Genomic DNA, 21399 nt, shown 5'->3' with positions numbered 1-21399 from the left:
CAGGCATGGGGGAATTGAGACCCTCTTCCCCCTAGGCCTTTACAATCCTATGCATTGTATGTATGTATGTATGTTTGGTTTTTGATATTAATGGGCTTTTAATTATTTCTAACATCAGACTACTATTGTACACTGCTTTATTATTGTTGTTAGCCGCCCTGAGTCTCTGGAGAGGGGCGGCATACAAATCCAATAAATAAATAAATAAATGAATGAATGAATGAATGAATGAATGAATGAATAAATAAATAAATAAGTTAGAAGATCTTACAAAAACAAGTTTCATTCAAGTAAAATACATTCAACGGTTGTTTTTATTAACAGGACTTTGTGGAGATTACAATGGAATAGAATATGATGATTTAAAAACATCCGGTGGAGTGGTTGAAGCAACAGGAGCTTCCTTTGCCAACTCCTGGAAAGCACAAGCTAGCTGTAATGATATGGAAGATAAGTTGGAACACCCTTGCTCTCTGAGTCTTGAGAATGGTAAGGATGTTAGTGGTCTTTGTCAACGCATTCCCAAATCCACTAACATCAAGATAATTAATAGCCTGTCTACAAGTCTGGTCCTAATTGCAAACAGTACGCATGCATTGCATATATCTGTGCTAACCCAAAGGCTTTCAAAGGAGTATTAGCAGCAACTTTGAACCTCTCTTTTTAGAAGTCTCAGAAAAACAAAACAACCCACGAGTTGTTGAAGATAGAGAACATTTCCATTTTGCCAATTACTGTTATGAAAATGGATGCCAGTTTGGCTTAATGCTTCCTACCGAATATGTTTTTCTTCTGATGATGCTTTCTACTCCCAAACAAGTAAAAACTTGGGAGATTAAACCTACAGAGGAAGTATAGTCCTCTAATGATCTGGTAGCCAACAATATCCATTGTTTAATGGATTCCATTGCATAGAGTTGCATAGCTGCTTCAATATAGAAGCTATAGTATGTATGCAATACTTAAGATGCCTATTATGCTTTGCTTTACTGCAGTGCTTCTCAATTATTTTCTGTTGGGCCCCTCGTCTAGGAAGAAGTAAACATTCCCCCCCAACTATCCACCAACATGCATCTCACAGCTCGGCCCGCCTGCCCCTCTACCCCCAAATTGCACGCCACCACAAGATGCATGTCCTACCTGACATTTCTACCGGTACTTCTGTCGTGTTCCATGACCTTGCGTCCAAGCAGCCTGTTCTAAAAGAAAAGTCTCATGAATTTGAGAAGTTTGAACTCAGGAGACGTTTTCTTTAGAATTGGCTGCCCTGGAAATGACGTCAGAGAATACAATGGAGGTACCGGGACAAGTGTCAAGTAGGGTGTGCATCCTACTCCCTTGTGGAAAAAGAAGCACATTCCTTGGGGTCATGCGCGCCCCCAACATCGCTATGAGCCCCCCTTCAGGGGGCGCGCCCCACCATTTGAGAAGCACTGCTTTACTGTAAGGTGATCAAAATAGCCTAAATACTAGAATACTGCCATAACATCATATGAGAAACAGAAAAACATTAAAAAGCTGGTAACCAAATGCTATTGCTCTCTCTGGTATAGAAAAATATGCTGAATACTGGTGCTCTTTATTGAAAAGTGCAGAAAGTCCTTTTGCCAGATGTCATTCGGTGATTGAGCCAATGGATTATTATAAGGTATGACTTTTGAGATCTTGTTCATCATTCGATATTTTAGAGTTAATTTAAATCACCTAAAACCTAAGGCTTTCTTGATGGTTTACCAAGCATATTTCTTTTGAGAACGTGGCTTCAGGCATACTCAAATGGCAATAAAATTTATTTTTAGTGTTTATGCATGTATTTGAGCTCCAATATAGCACTGCAGCCAAGTTCTAATCTTTAACCAAGGCAGTAGCTTTCCTTTAGGTGGTTTGCCCTGGGAGACAACAGACAACACAGTCTATTTTCAGCTTTTAAAAACACATTTTTTAAAAATGGGAGTAGTATACTCCAATATTTATTAAATTTGTATGCCGTCCCGAGTCTACAGAGAGGGGTGGCATACAAATTTAATAAATAATAATAATAATAATAATAATAATAATAATAATAATAATAAGTGAAAAAAATGATTGGAACTACTTTGGTACAGCTTAGATTTTGAAAGAAAGAGAAAAAGAACAATTCATGTATACCAGACCTCCCTTATGTAAATTCCGTAGATCAGTGTTTTTCAGTCTCAATACCTTTATGATTGGTGTATTTCAGCCCCATAGGATTCTGGGAATGATGTCTACCAATCTTAAAGCAGCCAATATTGTTCTAGATGTGACTCTAGTCAGGCATTTTGGGAGCTGGAATCTCAGTTCATATGGAAGACAGCAGATTGAGTGGGAAAACAGGCCATTCCTAATATGAGTTTCTCACTCTGTATTATTCTTCCATCACAATTTGAACCATTCCTAAAGTGGGTCTCTTATTGTGTAACTACACTTCCATTCAGGGGTGGGTTCTGGTTTTCTTCACTGCCAATTCACTCCTTGATGTGCCAAGCTGGCATACACACATTTCACACCGCACATACACATGCAGTGCTTAAAAAACAGCTTCTGTGCATGACAGAAGCAAAAAAAACATCTTTTGCATGTGCTCAAAAGGGAAAACCAAGATGGCGGTGCCTATGGCACCACCAAGAGAGCTGGTTCAGGGGCGTGGTGGGCCTGGGTCACTGCCGGTTCCAGTGATCCAAGCTGCCAAGTTACTACTAGTTTAATAGAACTAGTCCGAACAAGGAGGAACCCACCTCTGCTTCCATTGCAATTGTGGAATAGAGTGCTACATTCTGTCAATAGCTATTCTCAAGTGCCAGTTCTTCATCCATTGACTCCTCTTTATTAATCTTGGCTGACTGTTCCCTGATTGCTATTTGTTTCAGCGTTGCAAGTATGATACCTGCAATTGTAATTCCAATGAACAATGTTTGTGTGCTGCCCTATCATCTTATGCAAGAGACTGTGCTTCCAAAGGAGTCATGTTGTGGGGCTGGAGAAATGTGGTCTGCAGTAAGTATTTACATGGTTTCTCTAACCTTAATCCCTTGATATCAGTATCTTTAAAAAGAAGAAGAAGAAGGCAGCCCTGGGTTAACAATTAAGCAAAATAAGCATGTGCTTAGGGCTCCAAGGGAAGCCCACAGAATTTCTTACCCTAGCTATCATACCTTTAGTTCTTCCCTTGCCATATTTGATTTTAATTTTCATCACTTACTGAATATTAATGACTTTTTTGTTAATGGAAGGGGCACCACTGTGGATCTGTGTAGGGCTGTGATGGCGAACCTATGGCATGCGTGCCACAGGTGGAACACGGAGTCATATCTGCTGGCACACAAGCAGTTGCCCTAGCAAAGCTCCAGCATCCATATGCACGCCAGTCAGCTGATTTTTGACTTGCACAGAGGCTTGAGAAGGGCATTTTCAGTCTCCAGAAGGGCGAGGGAGGGTATTTTTGCCCACCCCAGAATCCCCAGAAAGCATCTGGAGAGTGGGAAGGGCAAAAAGCGGGCCTATTAGGCCCACCAGAATTAGGAAACAGGGCAACAGGAGGCATGTGCAGCGAATGGGGCAGCACAGAGGGGTCACATGCAAATGCACAGGGGGATTGGGCATGTGGGAGCATTGAATTATGGGTTTGGGCACATGTGTGCATGCAATAGTAGACATGTGCATGCTTTTGGCACCTGAAGAAAAAAAGCTTCGCCATGGTGTAGGGCAGTTATGGTGAACCTATGACACGGGTGCCACAGGTGGCACGAAGAGCCATATCTGCTGGCACATGAGACGTTACCCTAGCTCAGCTCTAGCACACATGTGCGTGCTGGTCAGCTGATTTTTGGCTCACACAGAGTCTCTGGGAAGGGATTTTTGGCTTCCGGTGGGCCTCTGGGGGGATGGGGGAGGACGTTTTTGTCCTTCCCAGGCTCCAGGGAAGAGTCTGGAGCCTAGGGAGGATGAAAAATGGGCCTACCGGGCCCACTAGAAGTTGGGAAATGGCTCTGTGTGCCAACTGTGACACCCATGCCAGAGGGCTTCCAGGAGGGCAGGGGGGCAGGGGAGGCAAATTTTGCCCTCCCCAGGCATTGATTTATGGGTGTGGGCACTCTCACAGGCTCAATAGTGTATGCACATACATTTTCGGCACCCAAGGGAAAAAAGGTTCGCCATCACTTGTGTAGGGCCTCAATTGGTCTTAATCTAGTCCTAAAATATGGCATACAGTGATCTCTCGGTTAGCGCGGGGGTTACGTTCCAAGACCTCCCGCGCTAACCGATTTCCGCGTTATACCGCATGCGGAAGTAAAAACCACCATCTGCGCATGTGCGCCATTTTTTTCATGGCCGCACATGCGCAGATGGTGGAGTTTGCGTGTGGGCGGCGGGGAAGACCAAGGGAAGTTTCCTTCAGCCGCCCAACAGCTGATCTGCTCCGCAGCACGGAAGCAGCGAGGAGCCGAAGATGGGGTAAAGGCAAAGGGGAAACCCCATCTTCGGCTCCTCGCTGCTGCCGCGCTGCGGAGCGGATCAGGTGTTGGGCGGCTGAAGGAAACTTCCCTTGGTCTTCCTGCCGCCCAGGCAAAGGGGAAACTCCAAGATCGCTTGCCGCTTGCCGCTTTGCAGCTTGGAGCCTTGCTTCGCCTCCTTCGCTGCAATAGGCAAGCGGCAAGCGGCAAGCGATCTTGAGAGAGAGAAAGGAGGGCGACTTGCCAGTCCACGCCCCCCTGGATGAACAGCCTCGCATGGCCCCAGCGCCGGGCTCCGCTGTTGCCTCCGCCCCCATTCGGCTCTGCAGCTGAGAGGCCTTCCCGGCAGAGCCCTCCCCAACAGCTCCCGCTGCCAGCGCAAAAAAGAAAAGAAAAAGAAATCCCCAAAAGAGGCAGGCACAAAGTGGGGGCACAAGGGGAGCTGCCCGGCAGAGGTTGATTTTTTTCTTCTTGTGGGCAAGTGGAGGGGGGGAGAGAGAAGGGAGGAAGAGAGTGTGAGAGAGGAAGAAAGAGAGAGAGAAATGATAGAAAAAAGGGGAGAAAAAAGAGAAATGAGAAAATGATTGAAGCATAGTGACAGGAAAGAAAGAGAAAGAGACAGAGAAGTGACTCTTGGTGATGACGTATGACGTCATCGGGTGGGAAAAACCGTGGTATAGCAAAAAAACCGTGGAGTATTTTTTAATTAATATTTTTTGAAAAACCGCGTTGCAGCGTTTCGCACTAATCGAGACCGTGCTAATCGAGGTATCACTGTATCTAGATAAATTGCATTTGAGGGGGGAGTACTGAGGTATATTATTTATAGCAATTCATGGGATCATGCCTAACACATTCAGAAGAACTTCATAAAGTTTTAAATCACATAATCTATTTTCCTGCCTTTATATGTTGGAGTGATGCTTTTATTAGAAGTCAATTTTGTCTATCATCTATCTATCTATCTATCTATCTATCTATCTATCTATCTATCTATCTATCATCTATCTATTTTCTATTTAATTTCTGTAGCTGCCCTACTCTACCAAATGATTCTGAGTGGTTTACAATAACGATACAATAAGTCTTAAACAATGCTTCAGAAACACTGGTAGATGGAAAAGTAGCATAAAAGAATGCTGAAGCCATATACAATGGACCTTGGATACTTATTTATGAATGTATTATTTTCTCCCTTTAATTCAGACAAAGAAGTAACTTCTTGCCCAGCCAATCAGGTTTTCCACTACAATCTAACCACATGCCAACAGTCCTGCCGTTCTCTTTCTGAAGGAGATAAGTACTGCTTGGCAGGTTTCAGTCCGGTCGATGGCTGTGGCTGCCCTGACAATACCTATGTGAATGAGAAAGGCATCTGCGTGTCTATATCTGATTGCTCCTGTCATTATAAAGACTTTTATGCACAACCTGGAGAGTCTGTCATGAAGGACGACAAGCGCTGGTATGTTGTGAAGACTGATTCCTCTCTTCCAGGTTGATGAGAAGATAGGCATTCAGCACAAGAGAACCTCAAGTGCTGAGTTACCTTTGCAGTTTTAACCTGGATGGAGAATTCAGCAGTGCATTTCAGGGAACTGAGTTAGTCATTTGGTACAATTCAGTAGGATGTTCTTTCTCTGAGTCATCAACAGATGGAACTAATTAAGTAGTACATGTTGAGAATCACTACACTTCTCCAGTAAGGGTGGCCATAAAACACATATATTGCAAGTGCAACCTTATACCCATGAAATGTCTATTTAAAAGTATGTCCTTTTCTTTGGATAACCATTGAGCCCAAAATTTATGTTGCTGAGTGAGAAATTTGTTAAGTGAGTTTTGCTTCCTTTTACGATTTTTCTTGCTATATTGCTACATTGGTTAAGTAAATCATTGCAGATGTTAAATTAGTAACACAGTCAAGTGAATCTGGTTTTTCCATTGGCTTTGCTTGTCAGAAGAGGTATACTAGAGGTATAACAAGCAGGAAGAGGGAGATTATGATCCCGCTATATAGAATGCTGGTGAGACCAAATTTGGAATACTGTGTCCAGTTCTGGAGATCTCACCTACAAAAAGATATTGACAAAATTGAACAGGTCCAAAGAGGGGCTACAAGAATGGTGGAAGGTCTTAAGCATAAAACGTATCAGGAAAGACTTAATGAACTCAATCTGTATAGTCTGGAGGACAGAAGGAAAAGGGGGGACATGATCGAAACATTTAAATATATTAAAGGGTTAAATAAGGTCCAGGAGGGAAGTGTTTTTAATAGGAAAGTGAACACAAGAACAAGGGGACACAATCTGAAGTTAGTTGGGGGAAAGATCAAAAGCAATATGAGAAAATATTATTTTACTGAAACAGTAGTAGATCCTTGGAACAAACTTCCAGCAGACGTGGTAGATAAATCCACAGTAACTGAATTTAAACATGCCTGGGATAAACATATATCCATCCTAAGATAAAATACAGAAAATAGTATAAGGGCAGACGAGATGGACCATGAGGTCTTTTTCCACCGTCAGACTTCTATGTTTCTAAGATTGCAAAAGAAGATCACATCACTCCAGGGTACTACAACCATCATAAATATTAATCAGTCAAGCATCTGACTGTGAATCACATGACCGTGGGGATGTTGCAATGGTCATAAGTGTGAAAAACAGTCATACGTCACTGTTTTCAATGCCGTTGTAACTTTGAATGATCACTAATCAAACTGTTGTAAATCGATGACTACCTGGATAGTATTTCACTGGTGTATACTCCAAAGGAAGAAGGGATAGGATTCAAGGTTCAGAGTAATACCATAGCTATAGTATTAATTATGCTTTTATTACCATTTATTTTAAAAGGTTGATCTGTGAAAATGAAGGAATGTTGACAAGAATGTTATACATTTAAAACATTATCATAACCATATGAAAGTATGTGGCAGTCCTTATCAAATTACTGGCATTTCTAGTTTGACTGCTTGTATGTATGTATGTATGTATGTATGTATGTATGTATGTATGTATGTATGTATTCATTCATTCAGTTATTCATTCATTTATTTGATTTTTATGCCGCCCTTCTCCTTAGACTCAGGGTGGCTTACAACATGTTAGCAATAGCACTTTTTAACAGAGCCAGCCTATTGCCCCCACAATCCGGGTCCTCATTTTACCCACCTCGGAAGGATGGAAGGCTGAGTCAACCTTGAGCCTGTGATGAGATTTGAACCGCTGACCTACAGATCTACAATCAGCTTCAGTGGCCTGCAGTACAGCACTCTACCTGCTGCGCCACCCCTTCTCTTATTGTATTGTGTATCAGTGGTATACCATTCAGGGATTCAAGAAATCACTGTAATACACTTCCATTAAAAGTATAAAAAATGCAATTCATTTGTAAAAATTTTATTGCTACTGTTTTATAATTGCATTTTTTCCTCTCTTTTTTTTTTTGCTTCTTCTAGTGTTTGCAGAAATGGAAGATTTCACTGTATAACAGTGGATATACGCCCTCACAGTAGGTATCAACCTTTGTATTTTAATAATAAATACGTATGTGTTGAATGACTCACTGTTTTAACAATTTCTTTTTGACATGACTTTAACATAAAAGCACTTCCTCCTAAACATATTACCTTTTCATTATTATTATTGCTGTTGTTCTGGTTCTTGTCGTTAATACTACTACTACTACTACTACTACTAATAATAATAATAATAATAATAACAACAACAACAACAACAATTTGATTCTCAGCTTGAACTTAACAATTCAGGTTAACCAGGAACCTAAGAGGTTAATGTTAACGTAATGTTTGAGTATGTAGGCAGTTCTGAGTAAGGTTGTTGCTGCTGTTATTGTTATTATTATCTATTTCAGTGATTTTCAACCTTTTTTGAGCTGCGGCACATTTTTTACATTTACAAAATCCTGGGGCACACCACCAACCAAAATGACACAAAATGGCACTCTAACACAGTACATATTATACATATAGTTAATAATATACACTATCAGGACAGACATAACCAGCTGAGGCTGAGGCTTCATCTAGTGGTGGCAACATTTACCTCCAGTCCTGACCAGGATTAGAAATTGGGACCATGGGGAGGAGTAGCAGCTTCAACTACTTGGCACAGCCACACAATGACAAGTGTGCGGCAGCCCACGCGGGGACCTTCCTGGGTGTGGATGAGAGGCGGCCTGCTATTGGTTCATCACTAATGGTCAGGAAGAATCCTAAAAGGTGATTGGTCAGTGAGCATTCCTTGTGCCTTCACTCTTCCTGTCACTGATAGCTGGAGGGATAGTGAGGGGAATGTTTATGTTTGGATGGAAGTGCTGGCGGCGGGCCGGATAAATGGCCTATGTGGGCCGTATCCAGCATGCGGGCCGTAGTTTGGGGAGTCAAGTTTAATTTCCCCATGGCACACCTGACCATGTGTCATGGCACACTAGTGTGCCGCGGCACACTGGTTGAAAAACACTGATCTGTTTACAACAGAGGTGGGTTCCTCATAGGGCGGACTGGTTTACCCAAACTATTAGTGACCCTCTGGCTGTCAATTCAGTCAGTGCCGGTCTATGGCCACCACCATTTTTTTAAATTTAAAAATTTAAAAATTTCTTTTTCTTCTGAGCATGTACAGAAGCTGAATTTCTGGCACTGTGCATGTGTCACCATCTTGTTTTCAGCTTTTTGGGGGATATTTTTTTTGTTGCTTTTTCGGCACTGCACATGTGCGCATAATTATAATGCACACGTGGCCATGAGGTGCACTCACACGGAGCAGACTAATCTAATCAGACTATAGCTTTCCTTATAAAGAAGAAAAAAAATTCCTGCGAGTCCTGCACTGCCATCATTATTCCAGTGTCCCAAACTGGAGTCAGGCTCATGCAATAGCAATAGCATTTAGGTTTACATACTACTTCATAGTGCTTTACAGCCTTCTCTAAGCGGCTTACAGAGTCAGCATATTGCCACTTCAGCAATCTGGATCCTCATTTTACCTACCTTAGAAGATGAAAGGCTGAGTCAAGCTTGAGCCAGTGGGAATCAAACTGCCAAACTGCATTCTAACCATTGCATCACCACAGCTCTGCAATCCATGGTATCAGTTCAATTTTATGGACTAGTTTGTTCAGTCATTGCAGGGCAATTCTACCTTAAAGTGATACAAGAATTTTAACAAGAGCATTTTCTATGTGTATGGTATTCAATCAACAGTGTGACATTAAAAAAAAAATAGAATAGAATAGAATGGAATGGGATGGGATGGAATGGAGTGGAATGGAATGGAATTCTTTATTGGTCAAGTGTGATTGACACACAAGGAGTTTGTCATTGGTGCATATGCTCTCAGTGAACATAAAATAAACAATACATTTATCAAGAATCATGAGATGCAAAGCATTCCAGATTCCTTAGGGTTTTTTTGGGGGTGTGTGTGAGTTTTTATTTATCTATTACTATGGGACTGAATTCAAGAGATTTTCTTCAAAGTTCTTTATTTACTTTTCAGAATGTCCATCCAATAAGACATATTTTGATTGCAACAACTATGATTCTTGGTCTTACCAAACACCAATACGACTTAGCTGTCAAACGCTGGGTACCGATCACGTATGTCTTTCTTTTGCTTTGCTTTTTTTTGGGGGGGGGGGCTATTATCTTTAGTGAATTCCACTGAAAGAATACTGAGATGAACCAAGCCAATGCTTAATGTGTCAACATGGCATTCTGTTTGTTACCATTTTGATACAAGAAATAAAGTCACTGGCCATTTCATATTTAAAAGCAAGGGCTCTACCAAACATATACAGAATTCTTCCATTTTTTGAGAGGAGATAAATATGTCCCTGTAGAAATGAGAACACAATTTCTTCCCAAGCATATTTCAAATAATTGAAAAATTCTCAGCCACAACTCCATATGTAACTTTAGTCCATACTGATTCCATGTTGGCGGTGCACTTTAAATAGTGCACTCGTGTGTGATTTGTCTGTCCCAAAATATAGGAACACAAGTAAGGCATACAAATTTTTATTGGCTAAATCATATTAAGGTTGCTATTAAACAGTCATGTGGATATTATCCTTCTTTCTTATAGTTTCAGACTGACTGTATCTCAGGATGTTTTTGCCCTGATGGCTTGATTGATGACGGCCAAGGGAATTGTGTAGAAGAAGATGATTGCCCGTGTATTCATAACCAAGAGTTTTATCCCAATGGAGAAACAATAAACGTTGACTGCAACACATGGTAGGATTTTCTATGTACAAAGTAGAAAGATAATAGATAATAGTCATTTCTTATTTCACATCATTAATACTTTGCTCCGAACCTTTAAAGCATTACACTGAGAGATAGCTCTGGTCTTACTGTCTTCTTCCCTCCCTCCCACCCTTCCTCTCTCTCTTTCTCTGTGATACTATCTAGCACCTGCCAGAAAGGGAGCTGGAAATGCACCAACAAAGCATGTCATGGGACATGTACCATTTATGGCAGTGGCCATTTCATCACCTTTGATGGAAAATTCTATGACTTTGATGGTCACTGTGAATATGTGGCTTCTCAGGTAATATTCAATTACTAGTACCAAGTTTTGCAGTAACCCAAATTATACATTTGAAATGACTGTCAATTTTATTTCATGAATATCCATCAGAATTCCATTCCATGGAATATTCTTATCCAGCAGGCAACTAAGTAATTGCATTAAGATGAATTTTTTTTGCACATAATTATTTTACTAAATTTCAAAAAGTCTGGTGTGTATTGAACCCCATGATACTGAATTAAAATATTAACAACTTAACAACTCTTTGGATAGTTTCTGAAATTTATTTCATTCAGTATTGATGGTATCTTTACTAGTGAGAGGCACTCTCGCTCAATGCACTTTCTAATGAAATAAAAAAGACTTTGCCAATCTTATTAAATCCTTTAAAATCCTGTTTAATCATTTAAAAACAGGAATTCCTAATGGGTAAGATATGCTGGTCTGGTTTGTCTATTTCTTGCCAAATCTTGATCCTAGTGGGGTAACTTCTTTAAGATAGTGTCCATTTGACTTCCTGATATGGATGTTATTACATTTAAGTGAAATTAAATTGCAACTGAAACAATTTGACTCAAATCTTACAATGTATTACAATCTGTTACAATCTTACAATCTATTCTGTTGTTTCAACCGAATCACAAAATATTTTGGAGATCTGGAACTGCAGTGTTGGTGTTTTAAAAGTTGGAGGAGTTCACTCTTTGGGGTTTGCATTTTACAATCTTCATATTTGTTGATTTTATCTTCTGATAATTTCAAATATTATGCCAATAATAAAGTGTTTCCTGGGTTACAATTCTTTGAATTAAACTTATCTGAATGGTTGATCAATTACTTTGCCTCATCATGCATGTGATTATGACCACATGACAGTATAGGACCACATTGGTACCAAGAGAATAATTTTAAGCCAAATAAAATATGATATTTTTAAAGACAAGCTCATTAAATGTTTTTGGGTGGGTGGGTGGGTGGGTGGGTGGGGGAAGTTGGTTAGTAAGTGGTTTAGAATATGAATGTTCTCATAAACATAAAGGAATGATTAACTGCAGAGTACCCAGAGTTTCTATGTGAGTGAAATGTGAAACATTATTTTACTTGATTTTGCTTAATCTTGACACTCTTTTTTTTTGTCTATGTCCACTAGGATTACTGTGACAACCAGCAAGGAACATTTAGTGTGATCACCGAGAACGTTCCTTGTGGAACAACAGGAGTTACCTGCTCCAAGGCCATTAAATTGTTTCTAGGGGTATGTATCAAGTCCAGAGGTGAATATGCCTGAGAAGAGTTGTATGAAAATAATCTTCCCTACACCAAAGAAATTAGAGGTTAGGTTAGGTTTATTGGATTTATATGCCGCCCCTCTCCGCAAACTCGGGGCGGCTCACAACAATAATAAAAAACAGTACAGTACACAATACCAAATCCAATGCCCACCCATCCAGTTACAATTTAAATTAATAATCTCATAAAAACAGTATATATAAAAAACAGGCACACAGTCAATCAATCAACAAAACAACATGGGCAAGGGGGAGGTGTTTTAGTTCCCCCATGCCTGACGGCAAAGGTGGGTCTTAAGGAGTTTACGAAAGGCAGGGAGGGTGGGGGCAATCCTAATCTCAGGGGGGAGCTGGTTCCAGAGGGTTGGGCCCCCCACAGAGAAGGCTCTTCCCCTGGGTCCCGCCAGACGACATGCTTTGAAGTCTTGAAAAAATTGGGTTCAACTCCATTTTTTCAAGACTGACATTAAGTAACATGCCATATGCAATTTAAATCTGCTAGGCTTAGAACTCATTGAAAGTTGAGGATTGATCATCTTGTGCTTTTAATTAAAAAACAACAAAGCATTACAACAAATTTAAATTTATTTTTAAAATTCTGCCTTTATTATTATTATTTTTATAATCAGTTTGTCTACTATAGCACATTCATTCCGATACAAGGAGGGTTATATTGATGACCGCTTATTAATTCTACCCCACCCATGGCTGAAATGGGTTGTATTCCAAAAAGCATAAACCTAAACCAAATCCATAATAAATGTGTTAATCCACAGTGTCAATCCACTGTTTTTGGAGTGTACCGAGTGGGAGGGACTCTAAAATGCCAACTTCTGTTTTCATCACAAAGCTTCCATTGTATTTTTGCCTTTTAGACCACAGAGTTGAAACTGCAAGAAAAACACATCGAAAAAATTGAGTGGACTAACCACAGCTCTATAGCATATTGGATTCGTGGAACAGTTGGGTTGTATACAGTAATTGAAGCCAGCAACGGAGTGATGGTCATCTGGGATAAGAAGACAACTATTTTCATCAAGCTGATGCCCTATCATAAAGTCAGTGCTTCTTGAACACGTTACACACAACATTTTTATGTTACTGATAGATGAATATATTAAAAATATTTTCTTACAGTATTAATAGATGCTATTTATCTCTATGTATATAATTATTTCTTGATAAATGTAGATGAATGCAATATGCAGAAGACCTTATAGAACCCATCCAGGAGAACTCACTGAATAATGTTTAAGTAGGATTTAAATATATAGAATAAATGGGAGGAAGAGGCAAATATTTTCCTTTCCAGTTAAGCTAAGCCTTGGGAAAATAGAACAAAGCTTTTACTGGATCCAGCCCAAGGCAAACATCTGAAATGCTTAATGCAGATTTACTTAATGCTTTCCCCTTATTTATTTACAGTAAACTTCTTTTTCCATGCTTGTGATACATACCTGTTTGTAATTATTTTAGTGTGTAGTGTGAAGATATTTCTTGTTTACTTGGTAATGATTATTTTAAGTAACTATAACAACAGTGGAATGCCGTGAATTTTAAAAATGGAATCTGATTTAACTTCAAAAGTAAACAGACCTTTCCCCCTTTACACACCTATGTTTGCTTTCTTCTTATATATGGAGTTTATGTACACAAACTGTCATATGGAATAGTGCATACAAAAGAAGCAGTGGACTCTGTCCCAGTTTTCTAAAAATACTAACTTTGTTTCCTCTTCCTGCCCTCTGGAACCCTAGACATAATACAGGTAATTCCAGATTTAGGATCACAACTGAGCTCAAAATTTCCATTGCTAAAGCAGACAGTTGTTAATATGTTTTGCTTAATTTTACAACCTTTCTTGCCCCCGATTGTTAAGTGAATTATTGGAATTGTTAAATTGGTAACATGGTCACAAAGTGAATCTGGCTTCCCCCATTGTCTTTGCTTGTCAGAAGGTCGCAGAAGATGAACACATAACCTTGGAACATGGCAACCATCTTAAATACATGCCAAACATCCAAATTCACATGACCATGGGGATACCGCCATCATTGTAAATGTGTAAACCACTCACAAGTCACATTTTGTAATTTGCTGTTGTAATTTTGAATGGTCACTAAACAAATACTTGTAAGTTGAGGACTAACTGTATTTCCACCATGAATCATGGTAGAAATATTGAACTAGGTCAGTAAATTATTCCAATTCCTTTTAGCTTTGATGAAATGTTTTTCTTCCTTTTAGGGGAAAGTCTGTGGTTTATGTGGCAACTTTGATGACAAAGCCAGCAATGACTTTACAACCAGGAGTATGGCTCAAGATACAGTCAGCGCCTTGGCATTTGGAAATTCGTGGAAAAAGGATCCAGCTTGTCCTGATGTAGATGTAGTCATTGAGCCTTGTTTAGAGAAGCCACATCGGAAAGCTTGGGCAGAGAAAGAATGTAGCCTTATCAAAAGTGATGTTTTTAAATTATGTCATCACAAGGTGAGTAGTTTCGGTCTGGCTTGGTTTTGAGTTGTTACGGCACTGGCAACTTTAAGATGTGTCCACTTCATCTCCCAGAATCCCCAAATGCTGGTCAAGGAATTCTGGATATTGAAGTCCACACATTGTAAAATTGCCAAGGTTGAAAAACACCATATTAGAGAATGCTTTGACGTAGTGTTCTTTAAAATAAAATAAACCACTGTCACAGGAGAGCCTCAGACTGTGTCCATGTGCTGTACATCTGAACAATAGCTGCCCTGTATCTATTTTGGAAATGTTAATTTATGAATCTTTTCATTCTTGCTTCGACATTAATTTGCAATATTAATTTTTTAAAATGTCATTTCAATGCATATTTAAATATGTATTCTGAACACTTTCACTAGATTCAAATTTAGAGATGCAATGACATACTCTCTCTATATATTTTCTAATATATTGTCATTTTAAATATAGATTTTAATTACATTGTAGTAACCGTTATGGAACATTTATACATTAAGGATGTGATGGTTCAGTGGCTAAGAAGCTGTGTTTGTCAATTAGAAAAGTTGGCAATTCAGCAGTTCGAATCCTTAGCGCCACGTAATGGAGTGAGCTCCTATTACTTGCCTTAGCTTCTGCCAGCCTAGCAGTCTGAAAGCACATAAAAAATGCAAGTAGAAAAATAGGGACCACCTTTGTTTGGAAGGTACTAGCATTCTGGGTGCCTTTGGCATTTAGTGATGCCAGCCACATGACCATGGAGACATCCTCATTCAGCACTGGCTTTTTGGCTTTGTAACGAACATGAGCACTGCCCCCTAGAGTCAGGGATGTACAGATATGTGAGGGGAACCTTTACCTTTAATCATTATTGAACTATGATAATCGGGGAAGGGAAAATTATGGTGCTTAGTTTTATTCCAGTCCATTAGGGCAGGAATTATTGATCAAATAATTCCATATTAGGTTCCACATAGACTGCTTTGCTTAAATACAATAGATTACAGAATGCAATGTTTAGCTATGTAAGGAAAGCAAACTTTAAGTAAAAATACAGTTTCCTTGCCTAAGAGAGCAATGTTAAATAAAATTAAATGTTTAAGACCCTGCCAGGCTAAGTACTTCCAACAGGCAAGAATCTCATTCATTCATTGCATGTAGACCTCTCTTGGATAACTAGATGATCATCGTGCTCTTCCCTGTTCAGAGGAAAATGCAATCATGCAAATATCCACATGCTGCGATTCTGTAATTTTTCAATAGGTGAATCCAGAGCCATACTACGAAGCCTGTGTACATGATGCCTGTGCCTGTGATAGTGGAGGGGACTGTGAATGCTTCTGTACTGCAGTTGCTGCCTATGCACATGAATGTGTCAAAGCTGATGCATGCATCCACTGGAGAACTCCAGATATATGCCGTAAGCATTCCAGTCAAACTATTGAAGTTCCAGGATAAGCGTACAGTATCCAGTTATCCCAAAGGATGATGATGTAGAGACACGAGACTATAATCTTTCACAAGTCTTTAATTTAGCTAAAGTTACCATATTTTTCAGAGTATAAGACGCACCTTTTCCCTCCCTAAAAGAGGCTGAAAATTCAGTTGCATCTTATGTAGCTTTTTTCGAAGCTTTTTCCCCCAGCCCTAACCAGGGCCTGCTTATCTTGCAGGTTCTTTCATTGTTACTGTCTGCAAATAATGTTTTCCAAGCTCTAAGTCTTTGCAGAGTTTTTTTCATTAACTTGCTCCAAGTAAGTTTCCTTCCAGCCCTAATTTGGTGCTTACGATGTTCCCAGCTCTTACCACTTGCAAGCTCCCATTGTTACTCTCTGCTAAGAATGTTTTCCAAGCTCTGTAATTGCAGGTTTTTTTATTGCTCTAATTTGCTCCAAATGTTTCTATCCAGCCCTAAGCAGGCGCTAATGATGTTACCATCTCTTACCTGCTTGCAAGATCTTTCATTGTTACTCTCTGCTAAGAATGTTTTCCAAGCCCTAAATCTTTGCAGGTTTTTAAAAAAATTAATTAATTATAGACAAGTCAATTTTGATTTTATAAAATGTTGCATGAACAGTCTCTGCGTAATTTATTTATTGTATTTTTATGAGATACCCCCCAAAATATAGATAACGTTAGATAGGCAGTGTAGGATATCTATATATGATACCTCGGCTCTATATCTATAGGATACATACCTGTAGTGTTATTCAATAATTACTGTGATGTCACATAGAGTTATCTTACATAGGAATTGGGGAACAATTATGCTTCTTTTCAAATGTGGACCTTTCTTTTTAAAGCAATCTTTTGTGAATACTACAATCCCAATGAAGAGGTATGTGAGTGGCACTATGAGCCTTGCGGACGTGATATTTTAACTTGCAAAATCCTCAATCAAGTCACCACCAACTTTTCAGTGCCATTTTTAGAAGGTAAAAGACCTGTCAATTTGTTGTGGATTTGTTCTTCAAAGATTGTTTGTTAATCCAATAAGGAGTTGGGGGAATGTGGTTGGGTCATTCAGCTGGGTGGCCAATAAACAAACATAAAATAAAAGTCATTCAATGAGCTGATCCACTTTGGTAGGAAAACTATTTATGAGCCACCAAGATGCACTGCTTAGAGTGCAATATTGCAGGCTACTTCTGCTGCCTACTGGCTGCCTGCAATTTGGCAGGTGAAATCTCACCAGGCTCAAGGTTGACTTAGCCTTCGATTCTTCTGAGGCCGGTAAAATGAGGACCCAGATTGTTGGGGGCATTATTCTGACTCTGTAAACTACTTAGAGAGGGTTGTAAAGCACTATAAAGAAGTATATAAGTCTAAGTGCTATTAGACTAGTATATTGCTATACTGCTTGTTTATTTTTGGACCCAAAATGGGATAGTGCCACTGAGGCCCTTCCTGGCATTTGGGTTGGAGTTTAGGAAACATCCTTCTTTCTGATTAATTTAATGAATCTTAGCTTTTGCTTCATCAGAATGAAGAATGTTAAATGCCTAGGGCATTTAGGGGTAGTGATTTCTGACAGTCTTGAAATGGTTGAACAGTGCAGTCAGGCGGTAGGGAAAGCAAGTAGGATGCTTGGCTGCATAGCTAAGGTATAACAAGCAGGAAGAGGGAGATTGTGATCCCGCTATATGAAGAGCTGGTGAGACCACATTTGGAATACTGTGTCCAGTTCTGGGGAACTCACCTACAAAAAGATATTGATAAAATTGAACGGGTCCAAAGACGGGCTGCAAAAATGGTGGAAGATCTTAAACATAAAACTTTATCAAGAAAGACTTAATGAACTCAATCTGTATAGTCTGGAGGACAGAAGGGAAAAGAGGGACATGATCGAAACATTTAAATATCTTAAAGGGTTAAATAAGGTTCAGGAGGGAAGTGTTTTTAATACACAAAAACAAGTGGCACAATCTGAAGTTAGTTGGGGGAAAGATCAAAAGCAACATGAGAAAATATTATTTTACTGAAAGAGTAGTAGATGCTTGGAACAAACTTCCAGCAGATGTAACTGAATGTAACATAGAAAGATAGAAACATAGAAGTCTGATGGCAGAAAAAGACCTCCTGGTCCATCTAGTCTGCCCTTATACTATTTTCTGTATTTTATCTTAGGATGGATATATGTTTATCCCAGGCATGTTTAAATTCAGTTACTGTGGATTTATCTACCACGTCTGCTGGAAGTTTGTTCCAAGGATCTACTACTCTTTCAGTAAAATAATATTTTCTCATGTTGCTTTTGATCTTTCCCGCATCTAACTTCAGATTGTGTCCCCTTGTTCTTGTGTTCACTTTCCTATTAAAAACACTTCCCTCCTGGACCTTATTTAACCCTTTAATATATTTAAATGTTTCGAACATGTCCCCCCTTTTCCTTCTGTCCTCCAGACTATACAGATTGAGTTAACTGAATGTAAACATGCCTGGGATAAACATATATCCATCCTAAGATAAAATACAGAAAATATAATAAGGGCAGACTAGATGGACCATGAGGTCTTTTTCTGCCATCAATCTTCTATGTTTCTAAGGTGTTGTTTTTTAATCAAGCCTTTTGATCATGTCTCTTTCATGCAATGATTCTATGGCACAGACAGATGATAGCTGCCATTTTACAAAATGTATCTTTTTGGACAATAGGTTGCTACCCACGATGTCCTCCAGAATATCCAGTTTACAACGAGGAGACCAAATTATGTGGAACAAAGGAAGCATGTGGTTGCTACTATAATGATACTTATTACCCACCTGGAAGTCCCATCCCCAACTATGAACCCCGAGAACTGTGCCACTCTTGGTATGTAAAAATGTGACACGAATGGAGGAAGAAATGAAAAAAAAACACACAACACATTTGAACAAATATTGTTATAGAAACTATTCAGTTTCAAACTGTTGGTTTTGTGCGTGAGTGTGTGACGAGAACAACATTCTAAATTAGAAATCATTTTTAGGATAGAACACATTGAAAAGGGTGAAAAGTTAGAAGTGATGAGAATGGAAACTTGCATACTCTCCCTTCCACCTGCTACTTCCTCCAAAAGTCAGTAAATTCATTTGAGGGAAGAAAATGAGTTTACTGACTTGCATTTTTTTAAAATAAGTTCCATAGTGCTCTATATGCATCATTTTTTTAATGATGACCCAATAAATTAGGCAAAAATACCATACTATGGATAAAGCAAGTAGTGGGAAAAGTTCTTTTGGCTACCAAAAACGAACTGGTATCCAGTAAGTTGGAACCAAGCTACATGGAGAAGAATAAGAATAGTAGCAAGTCATGCCTATCATTAATGTGTTTCACTTACCTTTGCTATTGGTTCAGAGATGCACGCATGCACAAATCATCAGTGATGATATCTGGGCGGGTGGGCGGAGCCTCTATATGCATCCGCTAATGGTTCGCCTGAACTGGGGCAAATTGGTACCAACCTATCACTAATGTCTATGCTTCCTTACACACACACACACACCCCGTGAAGGGCTACCAAATTTTTTACTACCACACTGTGGGCGTGGCTTACGCCTCTGTGCAAGGCAGCTTCATGAATTGAATGACCCCAGTAAGGGAAACATCTGATCTCTTGTTGTCTTTTCTCTACTGCGTTTTCTTTCAACATCTTTCAGTGCAAATTGGGTGCTCTGTGTGGAACTCCATTTTCACTACCCCACTGCATTCCCCTGACCCCCCCCCCACATACCTGCAACTGGCAAAAAAAAACCCCTGTGTATGCTGTTACAAAAAGAAAATGTCAGCAAGGCACCTCTCTCCTTCCTTCCTTCCTTCCTTCCTTCCTTCCTTCCTTCCTTCCTTCCTTCCTTCCTTCCTTTTAGTGAGAAAATACTACCCAGTTTTGGCCAAAGTTTTTTGCCACATGATAAAAAAAAAAAGATGGTGGTAATAAAAAAAACAAGCCCTAAGGAACAGTGTTTCCCAATTTTGACTTTGACTACCAGCATAGCCATTGCTGAGATTCCTAGGAGTTGAATTCCACATATCTAAAAGTAGCCAAAATTGGGAAAAGTTGCTTATACATCTGAAAAGGAAGGATCACAAATGACCTGGGTTGGCATTAATTTGGCATTAATTTCTGATTAGGTTAGGTCTGGTATTTCCATTTACAGATGGATACCCAGAATATTGGTCTCATAGAAGTTATAGAAGTTCACCTACTGTAGACCTGACTCCATTTTATTCTCATATCTATTCCTGCCAGTGTTAACTTCCTGTCCTGTAAAATTATGTGAGCAAATTACATTTATTATTAGAGTTTCATTATGAATCCAAGGCACTGCAAACACAATTGCAGACTGATTATAGTCAGGCTGCAAGAACTTAACAAAAGTTTAATATTAAAGTTTAATATTGCTAAATAAATAAAACTTAAAAAATATTTTGTTTGTTTTCCTCCAAATAACTTTCAGCTACTGCGAGTCATCAGGAAATGTGAAGTGCGAACCTAGAAATGGTATGTTTTTCCTGTACAAAACCCAGATAGCTTCCATATATCTCTCTTGCAAGAGCAAGTCATGATTTGAGTTGTTTGTTTTAAAATTTCAAAATTTCAAATATTAAGAATATCAGCTTTATTTTGTAACTTTTTTCTACCTATGGTATATTTAAGGAAAGATGAATGAAGTCACAGTAGCTATACATTTAGGGGCATACATATATATCTCCAGCAATCCTACAGTTCTAATCCTTCAGAATACAATGTTTTGTATAGTTCTCTGTCAATGTACATAGCCATAATGGTTCATTGGGCTAGAGAGAAACTTTTAATATAGACCTGAGATAGTTGAAAGGTGGATATACATTCCCCATAAGCATACTTATGTAAGATAAAAAAGAGATGCTTATGTAAGATCAAAAAGTAACATACTTTTTAAAATAATGGTATTTATTGTTATGGAAATATTATTGAATAGAATGACAAAAGAGGGTGGTTACAAGTATCCAATATTTTTAAATGTTTGTTTAATGCTTGTTTGTGTAAATAAATATTTTTTTATTAAAAAAGAAAAAGAAGAAAGGTGTATATACAAACTGAATCCAATAAGACACATAATAGAGTTGATTAA

General features: G+C 39.0%; 1 protein-coding gene across 1 annotated transcript in view; it reads left to right on the top strand.

Annotated features, from left to right (window-relative positions):
* MUC2 (mucin 2, oligomeric mucus/gel-forming) overlaps window positions 1-21399 on the top strand; it is a 78424-nt gene that overhangs the window by 17586 nt on the left and 39439 nt on the right. The window contains exons 13-27 of the mRNA XM_070765192.1: window positions 325-489; window positions 1554-1648; window positions 2889-3015; window positions 5679-5934; window positions 7936-7988; window positions 9998-10098; window positions 10586-10737; window positions 10915-11053; window positions 12186-12290; window positions 13200-13382; window positions 14572-14814; window positions 16066-16222; window positions 17106-17237; window positions 18958-19114; window positions 20743-20786. Of these exons, the coding sequence (XP_070621293.1) occupies window positions 325-489; window positions 1554-1648; window positions 2889-3015; window positions 5679-5934; window positions 7936-7988; window positions 9998-10098; window positions 10586-10737; window positions 10915-11053; window positions 12186-12290; window positions 13200-13382; window positions 14572-14814; window positions 16066-16222; window positions 17106-17237; window positions 18958-19114; window positions 20743-20786 (2109 nt within the window). The remainder of the gene's footprint in view (window positions 1-324; window positions 490-1553; window positions 1649-2888; window positions 3016-5678; window positions 5935-7935; window positions 7989-9997; window positions 10099-10585; window positions 10738-10914; window positions 11054-12185; window positions 12291-13199; window positions 13383-14571; window positions 14815-16065; window positions 16223-17105; window positions 17238-18957; window positions 19115-20742; window positions 20787-21399) is intronic.

The sequence above is a fragment of the Erythrolamprus reginae genome, chromosome 1, assembly GCF_031021105.1.
Source record: "Erythrolamprus reginae isolate rEryReg1 chromosome 1, rEryReg1.hap1, whole genome shotgun sequence".
NCBI classification, from domain to species: Eukaryota; Metazoa; Chordata; class Lepidosauria; order Squamata; family Dipsadidae; genus Erythrolamprus; species Erythrolamprus reginae.
The sequence above is the reverse complement of the archived record's forward strand: the minus strand, read 5'-3'. Positions and strand labels throughout refer to the sequence as shown.